Source organism: Belonocnema kinseyi, chromosome 6 (genome assembly GCF_010883055.1).
Source record: "Belonocnema kinseyi isolate 2016_QV_RU_SX_M_011 chromosome 6, B_treatae_v1, whole genome shotgun sequence".
Taxonomy (NCBI): Eukaryota; Metazoa; Arthropoda; class Insecta; order Hymenoptera; family Cynipidae; genus Belonocnema; species Belonocnema kinseyi.
Window position 1 is genome coordinate 110,870,884 of NC_046662.1, and position 17,542 is coordinate 110,888,425.

Here is a 17,542-nt window from a genome sequence, read left to right on the forward strand (position 1 = left end):
TCTCATCTGTTGTCTCTGTTGATGGTGGTTGAAGAAGATCAACCCACTTTTTACATGAGTGGGTCAATAATTCTTCCCCCACCAACCCCTGAAGGCAATCCTTGCAATTGAGGACTAAACGTGGATCCATTATTCTGAAAATAAATGCCTTTTCTGTTTTTTGTTGTTTTTGTAAATGTCGGTGTTTGTTTTATTTTTCTGTTTTTGTCAGTGGTGTAACAATTAAATCATTAACATGCATGCCATTTCAAAGAAAAATTCAAATCAAAATCTACTCACTACTAATAAATTTTTTGATATCTTTAACATTCCAATTACGCAGTGATTTTCCATTTTTCGTTTTTAATTCGTAGATTGTTGGTGAAATCTTTGCTTTAATAAAAAATGGTCCTTCAAAATTTGTATTCAATTTTTGAGCTATTCCTTTCCTTTTGTTCGAGAGTGTTTTTTTGTTTTTTAGTACTCTTTCGCCAATTTCAAAAGTTATAGGTCTACGTCTAAGATTGTAATATCTAAATTGCGTTTCATTTGCGATATCTAAATTTTTAATTACCTCTTCTCTAATTATTTTTAATGTTTTCATTCTATCTGCCCATTTTCTGACTCTTGAAATTCTATTTCGCTTTTTCCATCTAAATCTTTATTCAATGCTTGTATGGGTTGGAGCTCCCTACCTAAATTCAAAAAAGCTGGTGTGAATCCTGTAGACGAATGTATACTAGTATTTAACGCAAATTGCAGATCATCTAAATTTTCATCCCATGTTTTATGATCTTTTTCCAAATACGCTTTAATTGCTGTCTTAATTGACCTATTACACCTTTCAGTCGGATTTGCCTGTGCATGATATTTAGGAGTTTTCGAATGTCTAATACCAAAAGTTCTCGTCAAATTAATTATTGACTTATTTGCATATTCTTTTCCATTGTCTGTAAACAAAATTCTAGGTGTTCCCCATTTCGAAATTATACGCTTATGAAATTCTTTTTCAACGGTTGACGCTAATTTATTTTTAACTGGAATTATTTCTACCCATTTTGTAAACATATCAACAAACACTAAAATGTATTGATTTCTCGATTTTGTCATTGGTAATGGACCCATCATTTCGATGCTACTACAGTCCATGGTTCTTCGATTATTCGCTTTCCCATCAAACCTATCTGATTGTTTACTTTTGGTTTTATTCTCTGACAAATATCGCATTCTTTCACATATTTAAGAGTTTCAGAATACATTTCGGGCCAAAAATTTAAGAGTTTCAGAATACATTTCGGGCCAAAAATAATTTTCGGAAATTTTCGCACATGTTTTTTCCATGCCTAAGTGTCCTGCTTGCTTATTATCGTGATTTTCAATCAAAACTTGTTCTCGCAATTCTTTCGGTATTGTTAATTTCCACGGGTTGCTATCTAAATTTAAGCTTGATTTTAAAGGGTCGGGTCTATAAAACAATTGATTATCACGTATACGCCAATTAGGATTTTCCTCTGGTTTATTTTTAATCTGAATAATTTTATTTTTATACCAGTTATCTTCAATTTCCTTAAAATCTTTTTCTTTGTTTTCTACAATACTTGGTAAAATACTAGAAACTTTTATTTCATTTTCCTTTGATCTTGATAATGCATCTGGGACATGGTTTAAACTTCCCTTTCTGTACACAATTTCGTAATCGTACTCTAATAATTCTAAAGCCCATCTTGCCAATATACCTGTTGGATTTTTTTAAATTGTGCAACCATTTCCATGCAATATGATCTGTGATAACCTTAAAAGAATAGCCTTCCAAGTATGGTCTAAATTTTCTAATCGCCCAAACTACTGCTAAACATTCTTTTTCTGAAGCTGAGTATTTACGTTCAGCTCCATTTATACCTCTACTCGCAAACGCTATTACATAATTTTCGCCGTTTATTGTTTGTGTTAAAACAGCTCCTAATGCTATATCACTAGCATCAGTTTCAAGTTGAAATGGATTTCCAAAATCAGAACAGACTAAGATTGGTGCTGTCGTTAGTAAGTGTTTGATAGTCGTAAATGCCTGTTCCTGTTTATCAGGCCATTCCCACTTTACTTCCTTTTTTAATAGGTTTTAAAGTGGCTCTATTATTTCTGCAAATTTTGGGATAAATTTTCTGTACCATGATGCCATTCCTATTAATCTTTGAACTTATTTTATTGTTTTAGGCCTTGGAAAATTTTAAACTGGTTCTATTTTTTCTTCATCAACTTGTAATCCCTTTTCGTTAACTTTAAAACCCAAATATTTTATTTCTGAACATCAAAATTCGCATTTATCCAAACCAATTGTTAAACCTGCATTTTCAATTTTATCTAAAACTATTTCTAAATATTTTAAATGCTCTACAAAATTTTTTGAAACTATAATTATATCATCAAGATAACAAAATACATTTGGATTTAATTCTGGTGTTATTATTTTGTCCATCAGGCGCTGGAATGTAGCAGGAGCATTTGTTAATCCGAATGGTATCCTTTTAAATTGATACATTCCTTTGTCTGGTACTATAAAAGCTGTGATTGGTTTCGATTCTTCGTCCAGTGGTATCTGGTGATATGCTGGACGAAGATCGATTTTAGACATGCATTTTGCTGGTCTTAATGTGTCTAATATTTCCGGCATTATTGGAATTGGGTATAAATCTTTTTTCGTAATTTTATTTACTTTTCTGAAATCTAAACAAAATCTGTATTTCCTATTAGATTTCTTAATCATTACTATAGGGTTTGACCAGTCACTACTAGAAGGTTTTATGATTTTTTCCTCTAAAAGCCTGTCTACTTCCTTATACATAAACTCTCTAATTTTTAGCAATACATAATAGTATCTTTGCTTAATTGGTTCATGACCTTGCACATCTATTTTATGACTAATTAGATGTGTCGGTTTTAACTCTGTTCCTTGATTCGTAATTTTTCTTTTAATTAAATTTTCCAATTGCACTTGTTGTGCTTCATTCAACTCTATTATCTCTTCAGAAATTTCTTCGCAAAATTCGAAATTTTTCTTTCTTTCTATTTTTACGCGTTTTATATTATTATTAATAAGCGCATTATTCCTAAAATTATACCAATTACTTTTCCAAAATGCGAATAATTATTCTATTATTGAATCATTTTTTCCCTCCTTTTTATCTAATTCCGTCTTTAATTTAGACTCATTTTTCTCTTTAATGCATTCCAATGGCCCTTTAAATTCTGTATTTAAATTCCCATCTTTATTTTTCACCTGTAACTTTGTATTTATTTTGTTTCTATCCTTATTTGTTTTCCTTTTTCTCTCTATATTTTGACTAGCCTGCTTATCTAATCTTTGGACCCCCACGCTGGCACGTACCAGTGTTGCGACGCTCGCCTTATAGGGTTTAGGGTGTGGGGCACCATGCCCCCGTACACTCTGTGCCGGCTGGGTTGTTGGCGGGATCGAGTCTAGTGCATCACCTGTAAAGAGGGGTTGGGGTGGGGTATGTGGCGAAACGGGAGAAGAGACTTCGCACGGTAGCAAATCTGTCTCTTTCTCTCGCATGTCGTTTCGCAAGCTAATCTTGGATCCGAATTTTAATTTACTCTTATCACTTTCCCTATTCTCATTCTCTTTCGCATTTTCTTTCTTTTCTTTAATTATTGGCTCCTGCATTTTAATTAACTTTGATTCAATCGCATATTTAATAGTTGGTAATTGTGGTAACCACCAAATCTTTTTGTCATAATCCACTTTTAAACCTAATCTTTTAATCATATCGGTTCCTATTATTTCTATCGATCTTAAATTTGGTACCAGTCTGAATGATAAATATTTTTTCGTACGCCCTACTCTGATAGGGATCAAAACTTGTCCTGTAATTTTTAATTTTTGACCATTAGCTATCATTAATGTGTCATTTATTGGTTTTTTAATTTCGTAATCTAAGTCTTCTACTGTATTTTAAAATTTTCACCTATATAAGAGTGGGTTGCACCGGTGTCAACTAGCACTTCAAATTTATGATTTTCGAAACTTATCATAAGGCGGAATCTTGTTTCGTCCGAGTCATTTGTGTCTGTGTCAAATAATTCTGGCGGTCTCTTGTTTTGTCTGCTATTTTCCGCCTTTAATAGCGACAGTATGCGTTTCCCTGATCTAAACTATACCAACAATCCCGTCGAAAATGGCCTAAATCCTGTCGACTTGAATTTATTTCACCATTCCTATTATCCCTACTATTTTCATTACGGAGAATTATTCGTTTGTTGTGTCTGTGTGTTCCGTAACAGCTGATTCATTGCATACAATAATGCTTGCCCAGCTGTCTTTTGATTTTTAAAATTACTGTTATTATGCATAGACCTCTGATTTCCTGGATATCTTTCATTATTTGTATAATTCGAATTATTATTTGAAAATCTTGGATTAAAAAATTTTTGATTTCCATTTGAGAACCTTGGTTTGTATTGTTGCATATTTTGTTGGTAACGATACCTCGGCCTAAATTGTCTTTCTTGATTTTGATCCTGATTTTGATTTCTATTTTGATTCTTATTTTCAATATTATTTTGTCTTTTATCATTTCCTGGATCATTTTTACTTTTGTTATTTTTATTATCCTCTTTATCTAAAATGCTTAATTATTGACCTCTAATTTTATATTTTGATAATTCTGTTTCCCATTCTCGACCTAATATTTCTAATTCTGAAAAATTCGAAAAATCATTTCTTGAAATGTACACTTTATATTCAATTCTTAAATGTTCATAGGTCTTTCTTAATTGCCATTCTAGGCTCGGACGTGGCATTAATATTTCAAATAATTGTTTAATTTCTGTAACAAAAGCATGAATATCTTGGTCTTTTTTCTGATTGCAAAATTTTATTTTATTTTTAATTGTTTCAGTATATTTCTCATTTAAGTAAGTTTCTTTAAAATCTTCAATAAATTGATCTAAACATTGCCAATTATTTTTATTTACTTGAAACCAACCTAATGCTTTGTCTTCGAAAACAGCATCTAAATTTTCTAAAATGTCTCGTTCGTTAATTTTATACCCTCTTTTAAATCTGATTAGATTTTTTTAAAAAAATAAGTTGGACTATTTTCCGTGTTGTTTTTAAATTTAATCGGCCAATTTGACATTATTTGGAAAGGGGTTTGTATCATTCCGAAAGGAAAGAGAGTTGCTGGAATTTCATTCATATTATTCTCATTCATCTCTTCTCTTTCCATATCGGTCCCTCTACTTCTATCTATTCCACCTTGCAAGTCTGTTTGACACTGAGGTAGATTTGATTTTCGCATAATTGATTGCCTTTGTACCGGTCTCGGTAATGAGTATTCGTCCCCTTGACCGCTACTCCTATTTATTGTCATTCTATTCCGTGCACCTTCTAACGAGTGCCTTTGCTTATTAAAATCTAATTCTGTCTCTTCGAAATGAACCGTATTTTGCACATTTATTGACTTATTACTTTGAGAAATTAAATTTTGACTTGAATTTAAAATTCTATCCATTTGATGGTTTAAATTTTTAATTTCTTCTGAAAGTTCTTTGATTTTAATTTTATCACTTTTATTTTCCTTAAAATTAATTAGTTCTTGTGCCTCATTCCAAAATTCATTATTATGTTCGATAAAAGAATCAATTTCGAAGATTTTATTATTAATTCTTAGATTTTCTTTCTCTTGTCTTTCTATTTCCTTTCGTAATTTTTCGCGATCTACTCTTGCTTTCTCTGCTCTTTCTTTTTCTATCCTATCTCTTTCTTTTCTAAGAGTTTCTTCCCTTTCTAACCGACTCAGTTCTAATCGTTCCCTGTCTCTTTTTAATATTTCGAGTTCTTTTATCTTATTTTCAATTTCTCTATCTATTCTATACGTTTCTGATTCAACATTTTCAAAACTTCTACTGCTCTCATTTTCTAGTCTCCAATTACCTAACGTATTCTCAGTATTTGGGGATAATGTTTCAATTTCGTGTCTATGTGAGGTATGGTTTTGTCTGTTTGGGTTTGGGGTACTTTCTGTCTGTCTTTGTGTTGTCGTTCTTGGGATTGCACCTTTCGCTTGATATGTATCTTTTTCCCCCCATTCTAACTCTCTATTTCGTACCGTTACAAATTCTAAGTTCAAATTTCTTGCTAATTCTTCTATTCTATTTTCTCCTTCGACCGATTGAATAATAATATTTTCGTTTTCAAAGTTACCCGCATCTGCTTGTGCATTATTTTCTTCCAGTATAATTTTCGGAATTTCATTAGTTTCCCTATTTTCTCTTGTATTTTCGACCGGATTTGCCATTTTTGGAATAATTTTTATTCTACCGGACCTTAACTTCATTCGATTTTTTAATCCTTTATCTAACAGCTTTTTTCTTTTATACGGACTGGCTCAGGGGTTCTTTACGTCTGATTAAAAGCCGGCACGTTCACTTAAGTGAGCGTCTCGGTTGTTACTACTTCGCGGTTGCGCTTGATCTGACTGCGTTGCGGACGTATCCACTGGGGGCGGGAAGTGCTAGAGTTGTTGATATGACGTCACGGATTCCTATTTCACGCGCCAATTTTCGTGACTGACGCCGCTTTCCTTTCTAATTTCCGTATTTATTATTTAATTTTCTTGTAGTTTTTTGTAAACCGACTTATTTTTCCTATTCTATCTTAACCTTTTTTCTATTTCCGCATTCTTTTATACTTATTTATTTTGATTTTATTTTGTACCCTTCACTTATCCAATCCTGCTACAAGGAGTACGAATAAGGCATTTTTTATCAGGGTGATTTCATTTTTTATTGTCGATGGTGGAACTTGAAATTGGGCTGTTGTTCCACCAACGTTTTATCGGACATATATAACAGTCTACCCTCACTTTTTCTACAACATAATTTTCAAATCAAATTATAAATTTACAAAAATCAATTTTCAAAATTTTTCTTCTTAACATTCAAATTTTAATTTATCCATTCAATGGCACACATGCATCAATTTGTAATTTTTTTATTCTAATCATTTTGACTTCTTCTCTCGACTTATAGGATTTTTGTGGGGATTGTGGGGTTTTCAAGGAGGGCGCCAAATTTGTGAGGGATCTCGCAAATTAAAGGATAGGTAAGGGATGTGGAGAATGGAGAACGTGTGAAGTCAAAAAGGGATAGCCCAAATAAATATAAAATGATTTATTTTAACTACCTTACAAGTGAGTTTCAAAAGCTAGATTGCTGATAGCCCGAACCAGACGGTGAAGCCAAGAGCGAGCGAACGTTGGTAGTATCTGGGCGACGAAACCAAGACACCGGAGCAGTGATGGGTCCTCCTCGGAGATAATGCGGTACGTGACGATAGCGTCGTCGGAGACCGTAACGTGGCAAGGCGATGGGACGTCGTTGTTGACCGTAAGGGGTTGAAGGTGGATCGGGTGAAAGGTTGACCGATGAAAAGTGTGGTGAGCACAAGACTAGGCAGGCGTGCAGGGAGCGCAAGACACAAGACTGAGCTCCTCGGGGCAGGTTTCGGTAATTAAGGACTGGGGGTGTTGTTCCCCACTCCTAATCATGGGCCCGCAGGGCCGTACGATAGCGGATGCTTGTAACTTTGTTTAAATGTACAATTCTTAGGCTTTCTACCATCTAACAGAGTGAGATGTCACGTACCCTCGGTTATAGATGCCATTGTAAACATTGTTCTTTGATATTTGTATTGACTTTTTTAATGTCGGATTTATTTGACCCAATTATTTAAATTGTTGTGAACTTTTTTATATTGGCATTAGGTTCTTATGAATATACTTAATTATAAAAAGTATATAAATAGCTCAAAACGCGAGAATTCTCGGGCTACAAATCATTAATACGGCAATTAGAAAGAAGAGAGACCTTAAATCAGGATTGAGACCTACTGATGATAAATGAAATAAATTGCATAATATCAATTTTGTTCATGGCATTTGAAGTAAAGCACAAAATTGTAATGCAGTTTATATCGGTCAAACTGAAAGTCCTTTAGGAGTACGGGCTAAATAACACATAAGAGACGTAAATAAGATCCCTAAAGAATGGACAATGCTTATTATACTAGGAAATGTGTCATATTGCTAGTAATATAAATGCAGTCAAATTTGAGAACTGATGAGGGAAACGTTTTGAAAATATATTTGCCTGTTGTTAAGAGTAAACAAATATAAAAGTACTTGCAGGCTACGGTCGCCATGTGAGGGAGAGAGCAACAGACCGGGCCCCATGATGTCATTCAGTTTTATCACAACAACCCTTTAAAGTTTAAAGTGCCTTCCTTTTAATTTTCTAAAAGTCGTTAAACTGTAGTACTTCTAGGAATGTTCTTTTAGAGGAGTTGCACGATATATAAACAATAAATTCATGTATGAGTTCTTTTATTTTAGTGTCATTGGTTTTTTATTTATAAAATAAAAAATTTTAATTGAATATTTTCCACTGAAGAGGGCCCTTTTCGTCGCCAAAACGTTTGCCATCTTAACGTTTTTCAAGAAATGTATGTTTTATACTTAAGTATATTCAAAAGACCCTAATGCCAATATGAAAATTCTTTACAAAAATGTATGGTTATGAACAAATTATCTGGCGAGGATGTGCAGATAAATTTGTAGAACTTTCTACTTAAGAATCTCATTTTCTGCAAAATGTGACGTGACTCATTTTGCTGCGTCACTCTTCAGTTTGAAGTACGTATGAAGGAGATTAGAGTTCATTTCCACGCGTTAAACTTTTCAGGTTAGTTTCATAATTAACATCTATACGAGTTTCAACTATTTTGAACCCCTTAGGACACCGTTCGCCTATTTTTTTGGCAATTTTATAACTGATTACCTATGGTGATTGGAGGTTGTTTTCGCGAGACTCACGCAACATTTTCTTCAAAGTTTTTTTTTTAGTTTGATTCCTGAAACTTTCGTCTACTTTAATGAATATCCGAATAATTTTTTCGTAGAATCAACAAGTTTCAAGGTACAGATGCGAAGATTTAATCGACGTATATAAATTGTTGTAGGACAACCGGAAGCAGAAGTGATAAACTGCACAACTGGTAAAGACGAATTAGGCAAACCGTCCAGAATATCAAAACAAGGGCTATTCCGGAAATTCTACTACCTGTTGGGAAATCTTAAAACCATTGACGACGCTGATCAGAACGAATGCCGCCATTATCTGGAAGCTAAGGCTTCTGTGCAAGATTATTCGGTAAGAAGTTTGTAGAGTTTTTATTTGCTACTGGGTCAGTCGTCACTGGATTTCGTCTGAAACGTGCTGCGGGCATATTTACAAAAAATTGAAATTCTGATATAAGTAATTTGAGTCTATTTAGTCTTGATTTAGCATGTTGATCTCAATAAATTATGGATCTTTTAGTTATAAACTGCATCTAAAGACAGTTTAATGATTGAGAGGCCTTCCGATTTTTTATTTCATCACTTTATAGTTGATTTTAGAAAGTAATAATAGGCAACGCTATTTTTGAAGTAAACGTTGCAACTTTTTCGTAACCAAGTTCCGACATGACTTTCGCACTGTTAAATTTTATGTTGGTATTTCGCTCAGGTGTCAAAATAATCTTCTCTGCATTTTAAACTCGTGGGGGTTATTTTACAATTGGTTAAGGAATTTTCCCATGATGATTTTATTATGAGGAAAATTATTTTGTCAAATACATTCACTGCAAAAATAGCTTTTTCCTATTATTTTTTTCTGAAGCCGACTATAAAGTCGTACAAAAAATTTGGAGGCTATTCAATCACTATATCGTTTCTACCTTCAATTTAAATGTATCGACGGCTCCATGTATCATGAGCCTATATGCGTAAAGCGCTGTCTATAAGGCGATGTAATGTGTGCCAAGTATGAGACTATATGTTTTTCAGAAACATTTTGGAAGAACTGGTTTAGGTTTGAAATATTCCAAAAAGTTACAATTGCACTCTAAAACCATGAAAATTGGTTTCAAGTGCCTATAATAATTAACTTTTAACTTCATAGCTACCACCCAACTTATGTCTATCATTGTAGTTTAGATAATAAATAAAAGCGTTATGATCAGCAGTGACTTGAATTACAGAATGCTAATAATTTTGACAATAATGAAAGAAAAAAAAGAGTCTTACCATTACAAAGATTTTATGATAAATCACTGATTCACATGCGATTGAAAATTTTTTCATTCTTGTTCAGCCCATTCAGTCGACTTAACATGGAGAATAGATATAAGGAGATCACCAAAAACGGTGACTTTACTGTTGCCAGATGTTCGCACACACACGTGTAAAATCACATTTACGTATAGTTCAAAACTTTTCGAGCGTGGCGTACCAAAGGCACTTGAAAAAAATATGGCTGCCTCCATTGTTTTGTTTTGACAGGTCGCTTGAATAAATAAATAATTAATAATCATACAGCATTTTGTGAAATGTTTGTGGAATAAAAAATTATTCTCAATCGACGCGTTCGTAACAAAAACAATAAACATACAACTTACACCACTCTGAAAGTCTTGTACACTATACACTTGAAACCACACTTATTGGAAACTTTCGCTTTTATACAGCGATTTTTAATTTGAACATCCTTACCTTTATTCACATACTATTAATTGTTCAATTATTATTTATTTACATTTGACTCGCGTTCACATCAGCGGCCATATTTTTTAATGTGCGGTTGGCACGCCACGCTCGGGAAGTTTTGAACTATAGGTAAGTGTGACAAGGAAATATAATTTTTGTCGACAATTACGTTTCAACGTGATTCTTAAACCGAATCATATGTTATATTTTGAAATAGCTTTCTTTTCTGCCGAATATTCTAATTGCTTCTTAAACTTTTTCTATTTTCTTAGCTTGTCATCAACCTTGTATCAGAAAGCTCATATACCTATAATGCTCGGTATTTAACTAAAAAGATTATATTATGTCTTCGCTTCTTACGCCCCTATTTTCTCATAGAAAAGCTTCTAATATTTAAGAAAAGAGTACGGTATAGTCCCTGTCTATCAGAATATAATAATAACTCCAAATCGCCAAAAATTCAGATATACACGACGCTGTCAACACATTGTGAATGGAGGCGGCGTTATATTTTGCTAGTTTAAAGAAATTCCAATGTGCCTGCAAAACGGCATTTTTAATACACTTGTGTACCTTCGAATGCAGTTTATAACTAACATATACATAATTACTTGTACCAAAATCTCAGGTTTTTTTTTAAATATGCCCGCAACACATTGTAGACTAAAGTCAGTAGACTGTGACACTTATGTGATTCAATGATGTATTTTCACATTCGCAATTTACTTTCTCTTTCGCCTGTCATTTTTATGAAAGTCGCTCGACATGATAATTTTGAAATTTTTGCACGTCATGGATGACGGTTAGCTTATAAGCTAAAGGTTTATAAGCTAGTTCTATTGACAAGGGAGGAACTGACGTGGGTTTTGTGCTTTGATTCGTATTTTTTAAATGAAACATTATTACTGTGATACTTATTCGCCCCAGCGGTCAGATTGGCTTTTTAGTCAATTTCAACTATAATCGTAGCCCACTAGTAATGTTCTTGACTCGTATATTTTTAGAACTCTGTATTAAATTTATTTTTATTTGCTAAACATTTGAAATTTATATTTTTGTTACCTGATTCCGCCATCCATGTTAGAATACCTCTATCAAGAATTCAGGAAAATTATTTATTTCTACCCAAAGGGAGGAACGAAAAATTGATACAAAATTGTTCGGCATTAGACGTGCTCTACATCTTTAACATCAACAGTATATTGTTTCGAAGATCATTTCAACATATGTAAATATTTTTATTTTTAATAAAAGAATCCAAATTATACTTTTTTTTAAAACATTTAAATTGACTGATGTATTATAAAAAGTTGATATTTTTTGCTTTGGAATCGTAATGCTAGTTTTAATAATAGCGCTCTTTATAAGAATAAATATATATTTAATTCTTATATTTTATTAGGTTAAAAATGTTTCCTATTTACTTTTTTGCTTTTACTCCTCGAGTTTCAGCAACATTAAAATTGGCGGACTTGGCAAAAAAAATCAATAATACGTGTAGAGGTATTTATTGTACTGTATTTTTTATCTGTTGTGTTTTGTACATTGAAAAAATTTGCTCAGTAAAGCTAATCACCCAATTCTTATTGTGAAAAGTTATTTTTGGGTGTTATGTGTGGATTTTTAAAGTGACCAAAAAGTAGTGAAAAAGCACAGTAGCATTTTTCCGGATTAAAAAAACATAATATATAACGTTCAAGTTGCACACAATTTATAAGTAATTATTTAAACCGATCATTTACCGAAAATTAATTTCATTGAACTCAGTAAACAACCTTTCCTTTCATTTCTGAAATTGCACTAAGAGCGCGCCACATTAGCCAACCAGGAAGGATAACTTGGATAACTTTAATAGACGTAAATCCAATAATAATCATACGAATAGGGTAGATAAGATATTAGTTTACGTGCTCTATATTATTTTACTACAGTTTTCAACATATTTGACTTTCAACGGAGCCTTTTATAACATGTGCGCCAAATTACCCGCCGCTCCCCTACTCACTTTTGGCAAATTACCAGAACTGGCTTTAATATATCCAGGCATATTGAGACTCCATAAAAATAAACCCCTTTAGTCAAAACACGTTGATGATTAACTATTTGAATTGTTTTTATTAAATTGACAATGTATTTTCTCTGGATATGAAACCGTATGACTTGTCGGAGTAACCATTTAAGCCTATAAATTAAACTTCCATCATTGACGTTTAAAACTTCATAATTTTCAAGTTCAGAAAAATGACAGGCGAAGGTCAAAGTCAATGTGAATGTTAAAATACATAACTGACTTCTTTAAAATAATCTGCATAACAAATTTTCGACAAAGTTAAGAATAAGAAAATTGGGGAAATTTGAACATTGTTTGAATTCTGAAAATATATTCCTTCAAACGAAGTAATTTTGGACATGTGTGGTAAATTCTGACACCCCTAAATTCCCTAAATTAATTGGGTAAATCACTCAATACATACTATTCGAAGAATCTGGTATCAGTTCATGCCTTAACTGATTCTAGATTCTGGTTAACACCACCTACCTTAACTAATCTAAACTATCAATTTAGGAATGTTTGAATTTAACTCACATTTCCGCAATTATCACATTTGGCGGTAAGCTCAAAATTTATGAAATTAATATTTTTCATTTTCTAAAATTTCCTTATCTTACATACCCTTTACTAATTTTTAATATTTTTTCCAAATGGTTATGCATCTATTTAAATGTTTCTGCAAAATGAGCCACACTATAATGCAGTTCAGTTTTGATTACTTAAAATAAATAAATATTCAAGTTAAAAAGCTTGCATTTTCTATTTTTATTATGGCTGGAAAAAATTGTTGTAACGAGTATAAGATCCAATAAATGAAAGATAAATCTTATTTTGTTTCATGTATAAAACAGGTGGCCAAACGACAGCTGAAAGATGCCTTCATCAGAGCTCAACTGGGTAACTGGGTAAAGAAACCCATTGAACAAGATATGTTCGAAGTCGATATCTGACTAGTCAAGGGTAACGAACCTCGAATTGGCCCTAAATCTCGAATTCCGGAGTGCGTTGTTCCGAGTGTAAACTAGATCGCTCGTTCAGTGTGTCACGGAATGGCAGAGGTTGGTATTAGTAAAGCATAAATTTTAGGATCTCAACATACCATAAATAGTGTTGAATTGTACGTTGAAGCAAAAGCCACTCTAGTAATAATATTTACAGGGTGCCAGACATATTGCTCGAATGTTAGTCGTAATACGCGTAGGAAAATTCGACGAACGTTTTCATTTTTGTCGCGTAAGTTATCCTTGAAGAATACTCAGCTCCTCGATAAATTTCAAAAACTTTCTAATGCTCCGTATACGCGGGTAAATAAAATGTATTTATACATCAAACTTTTAGTATTCACTTTACCGTAGTCTAGACATTTAAGTAGGATTACAAGTATCCACAAAATGCGGATAAAGCTCAGGGGAGCCGCGGCAGTCGAGAAAAGCTCTACCTTTTCATAGTGCATCAAGTTCGTTCTTAGACACTAGGTAAATTAAGTCATTTTTGACAATTCCATAGACTGTTGGAAAATTAAGACAAAACCTAAACGTTTCGCGTACGATCGGAAAAAAAGTAGCAGCCAGTAGAGTAGACCAGGAAATCAAACAGATCTAATACTGACAACTTGAATTTTGTGCAAAAACTGGTATGATAAACCATTTAGATGTAATTTTGAGTTATTGATCAATTTTCAGTCCGGCAGTAGACCTTACGTTTGCTGCAAGTATTAGAACCGTGGTGCGTTCTAATAAGGAAGCAAACAGGTACATACCCTTTCTTCAGTTTCGTACCATGGTTCTCGCACGTAATGCTCCAATGCGAATGCAGTTACGCGCAAATTAAATAGCAGTAAGTCTATCATAAATATTATTCCAGTTCAGTCTCTTTATGATATTTTGTAGAAATAAGCATACTATCAAAGACCACCTCAAAAAAAGGAGAGTAAGTCTTTTCTTAAATTTAGAATTAGAAAATGCTGCGTCCGCCTATTTATTAATTTGTATATCCCAATATTATCCCAAGGCTGTGATTGGATCTTGAATCGAACCAGTTTACGGACGCGGTAATCAGTATTTGACAAGAGTGAAAAACGTCAAACTTTTCTTAATTTATTTTCTTCCATTTTTTCAATATAAAACAATACCAATGAGTTTCTATGTGAAGCAGAAAAATGACTTGCGTAGAATATATAACCTATCTTTTTTTTCTTGTTTTTTTCCCTTCAATCTACAAGCAAAGTGAAGATGCCATTTGCGAGGCCTAAATTTTACAAATTTTTTCCCCCGTACTCTGCTTCTGTATACGCTGTACGAGTAGGTAGCTACACTTGAAATAATATAGAAGTAGAGAGTTCTAAGATTAATTGCCTCACTATGCCAGCATCATCATAATTGTAGTACTGCCGTAGTGACACACTGTTCGACGCCGATCCAGTTTGTGTAAAAAACTCAGAACACACGTCATAAAAAATAGCGCACTCCCGAAATCGAGCATCTCTAGCTCCGATTACTTTAGGCGAAAAATGTATTGCAAGTATGATTCTTAAAGCCAAAGTTTTTTTCACAAAGTTGTAATGAAGTTATATAAGGATTATGTATCTACACAAAAATGTAATTTACTTACATAAATTTACGTTCGAAAGAAGTACGTAACCGTGTTTAAAACCATTTTCTTTTATTCTTAATCAAAACTACTACTTTAAAGTGCCAATATAAAAGTATGTTATGCGGACGTGCACACACAAATCGTCAGTGTGCCTAATTTGACGTATATCGCTGCGTGCCAGTGTTAGGCAAAGGATTCTGCATACTAGGGATGAGAGCGCAAGTGTACTTAAAAGGCCAAATTTTCGTATTCGTAATTATAAGATGAATGATCTGACTTTACGAATAATTCTTAAGTACTGTATATTTGATGTGAAAATCGTTGATCGAAAAATTAAAGGACAACACTGCATACGGGCATAAGTGCTAAATTTCGGAAATGCATTTTATTTGATTAAACTATTTTCTTTAACCTGAATCATGTTTCTGTAGATGAGTATGTTCCATTTCTATTTAGAAGTGTGTCGAAATCCATGTTTGGTATTCTTTGTTTATAAGGTAATTTCATATTTTTGCCTGTTCTTTTCACAATTCAATAGAGCTCAGTAATTGATTGAAAGGACTTTTTATTTAAAAAATAAAAAAGCTATGCAACTCTTTGTGTGTCAGTATTTTCGTTTTTGGGGACGTGTCGCAACAGTGATACGGGTTTTTCTCGGATGTGGTTGCTTCTTCCAGTACTTCGAATGTACTTTTTTTCTAAATTAAAAAATAAAAACATTCACGCAAATTATACATATCAAAATTGGAGTTTTTTTTTAACGCCCCGATCTTTGACAATGGCTTTCTCGCACATGGTTATTTTGTTAAACGCTATTTTATTTATCCAATAGAGCTAACTAATAGCTCGAGATTACATTCTAGTTTTCATTCTTAATTTAAAATTAAAACAGTTATGCAACTCTTTATGTGTCAAAATCAGAGTTTTTAGGGACGCGCTGTTCCTTTAACAAAGGTTTTCTAGGAGATGGAAGCCTCTGTCAAGATGTTCGTTTCACTGTTTGATAAAGTGTAATAATACCTCAAACCATTTTTAACATTTGTTTGTTAAAAAATTATTTGCTGGAAGGTTGGACAGTTTTTTGTTTTCCTCTCAAACTCGGTTTTTGGCACTTGCGTCCGTATTAGGGCACCCAGAAATATACATTATGTCATTTTAAACCAGCGCAGTCGCCAAATCAACAAAATGATTTTTAGTACTTTGTTTAGTATTTTGAATTTTTCTCTTCAGGTGTGAATTAAAATAGAAAAGTCTCTAAAGAGCCTGAAGCGAGACTTCAGGTGTAACCTAGACGACAGTTTTAGCGTTATTATCTGCTATTCAACTTATTGAAGTCAAGTATCTCCCTGGGGTTCGGGTATTGCAAAAAAGTTTATTGGCTACCCAGAAATTGCAAACCAAATTTAGGAAATGTACTGATCTACAGGTTAGGGCCTGTAACACGGGGCTTTGTAGACAAACTTGCATGTGGAAGTCCTAATACTCTAACAATAAGCCATTTTGAGTTCAATTGGGCTGCAATAAATTCTGCAGGGTACGGATGAAGCTGCTGTTGGGCAGCTTCTTTGGGCAGATTTTGTTAATAAATCTTTTCTCAATATCCTCAAAAACTTTAAAAAAATTCAAGTTGAACAATTATATCTAAAGCTCGCTACGGCATGCTGTGACAACTCTTATGGGTGCGTTTGACCACTTATAGCGACACTAGCGCATCTAAGTGGAGGTCGCTAACTGAAGTGTGTCTATGTGTACGTGCACGTATGCGTGTGTATTATTTGAACTTGTTGCGTGAATGAAAATTAGAGAAAATAAACGAATCAATTCAAAATTATACAAATTTAAGACGAAAAATGTATAAATACTGTTTCCCATATAATTTTCCGGCATAAATTGGTACAATTCTGCATTAATTATCCAATAAATAAATAAAGAAATACATGACACATGAAATGTAACTTTTTACAAGTTATTTATTCGCATTAAAACAGAGAAATGAAATCAGTGACTTCATTCATAGCACAAATATTTCTATTTACTTCAAGATTGTGCATTTTTGAATTCACTGATTTCACTTCATACGAAAGGACACAACTTTCAAAAACTTTGCAAAACTTGATGTGACTTGACGTTTGTTGACGACAACATAACCTGTAAAAACATTAGAATGCCGGCGCGAAAATATTTTAAGAAAATATTACCTCACACTTTTGCCTCTACAGTAGAGCCATCTAACAGGAGGTCGATTACTATAATTGTATACGCGATCACACGCGCCCATGGAAGTCGACCCAAAAGAAGGAAAATAAGTACACGT

At 33.2% G+C, this 17,542-nt stretch overlaps 1 protein-coding gene across 2 annotated transcripts in view; it reads left to right on the plus strand.

The window, feature by feature from the left end:
• The window catches only part of LOC117175724 (double-stranded RNA-specific editase Adar), a 92,830-nt gene extending 75,657 nt beyond the window's left edge, over window positions 1-17,173 (plus strand). The window contains exons 8-9 of one of the 2 annotated variants that reach the window (XM_033365505.1): window positions 9,017-9,207; window positions 13,488-17,173. In XM_033365505.1, coding sequence (XP_033221396.1) covers window positions 9,017-9,207; window positions 13,488-13,586 — 290 coding nt within the window. In that variant the 3' untranslated portion in view covers window positions 13,587-17,173. Of the gene's footprint in view, window positions 1-9,016; window positions 9,208-13,487 lie in introns of those variants that run through there. The other variant, XR_004467492.1, reaches the window with a different exon arrangement.
• Window positions 17,174-17,542: the final 369 nt, after the last annotated feature.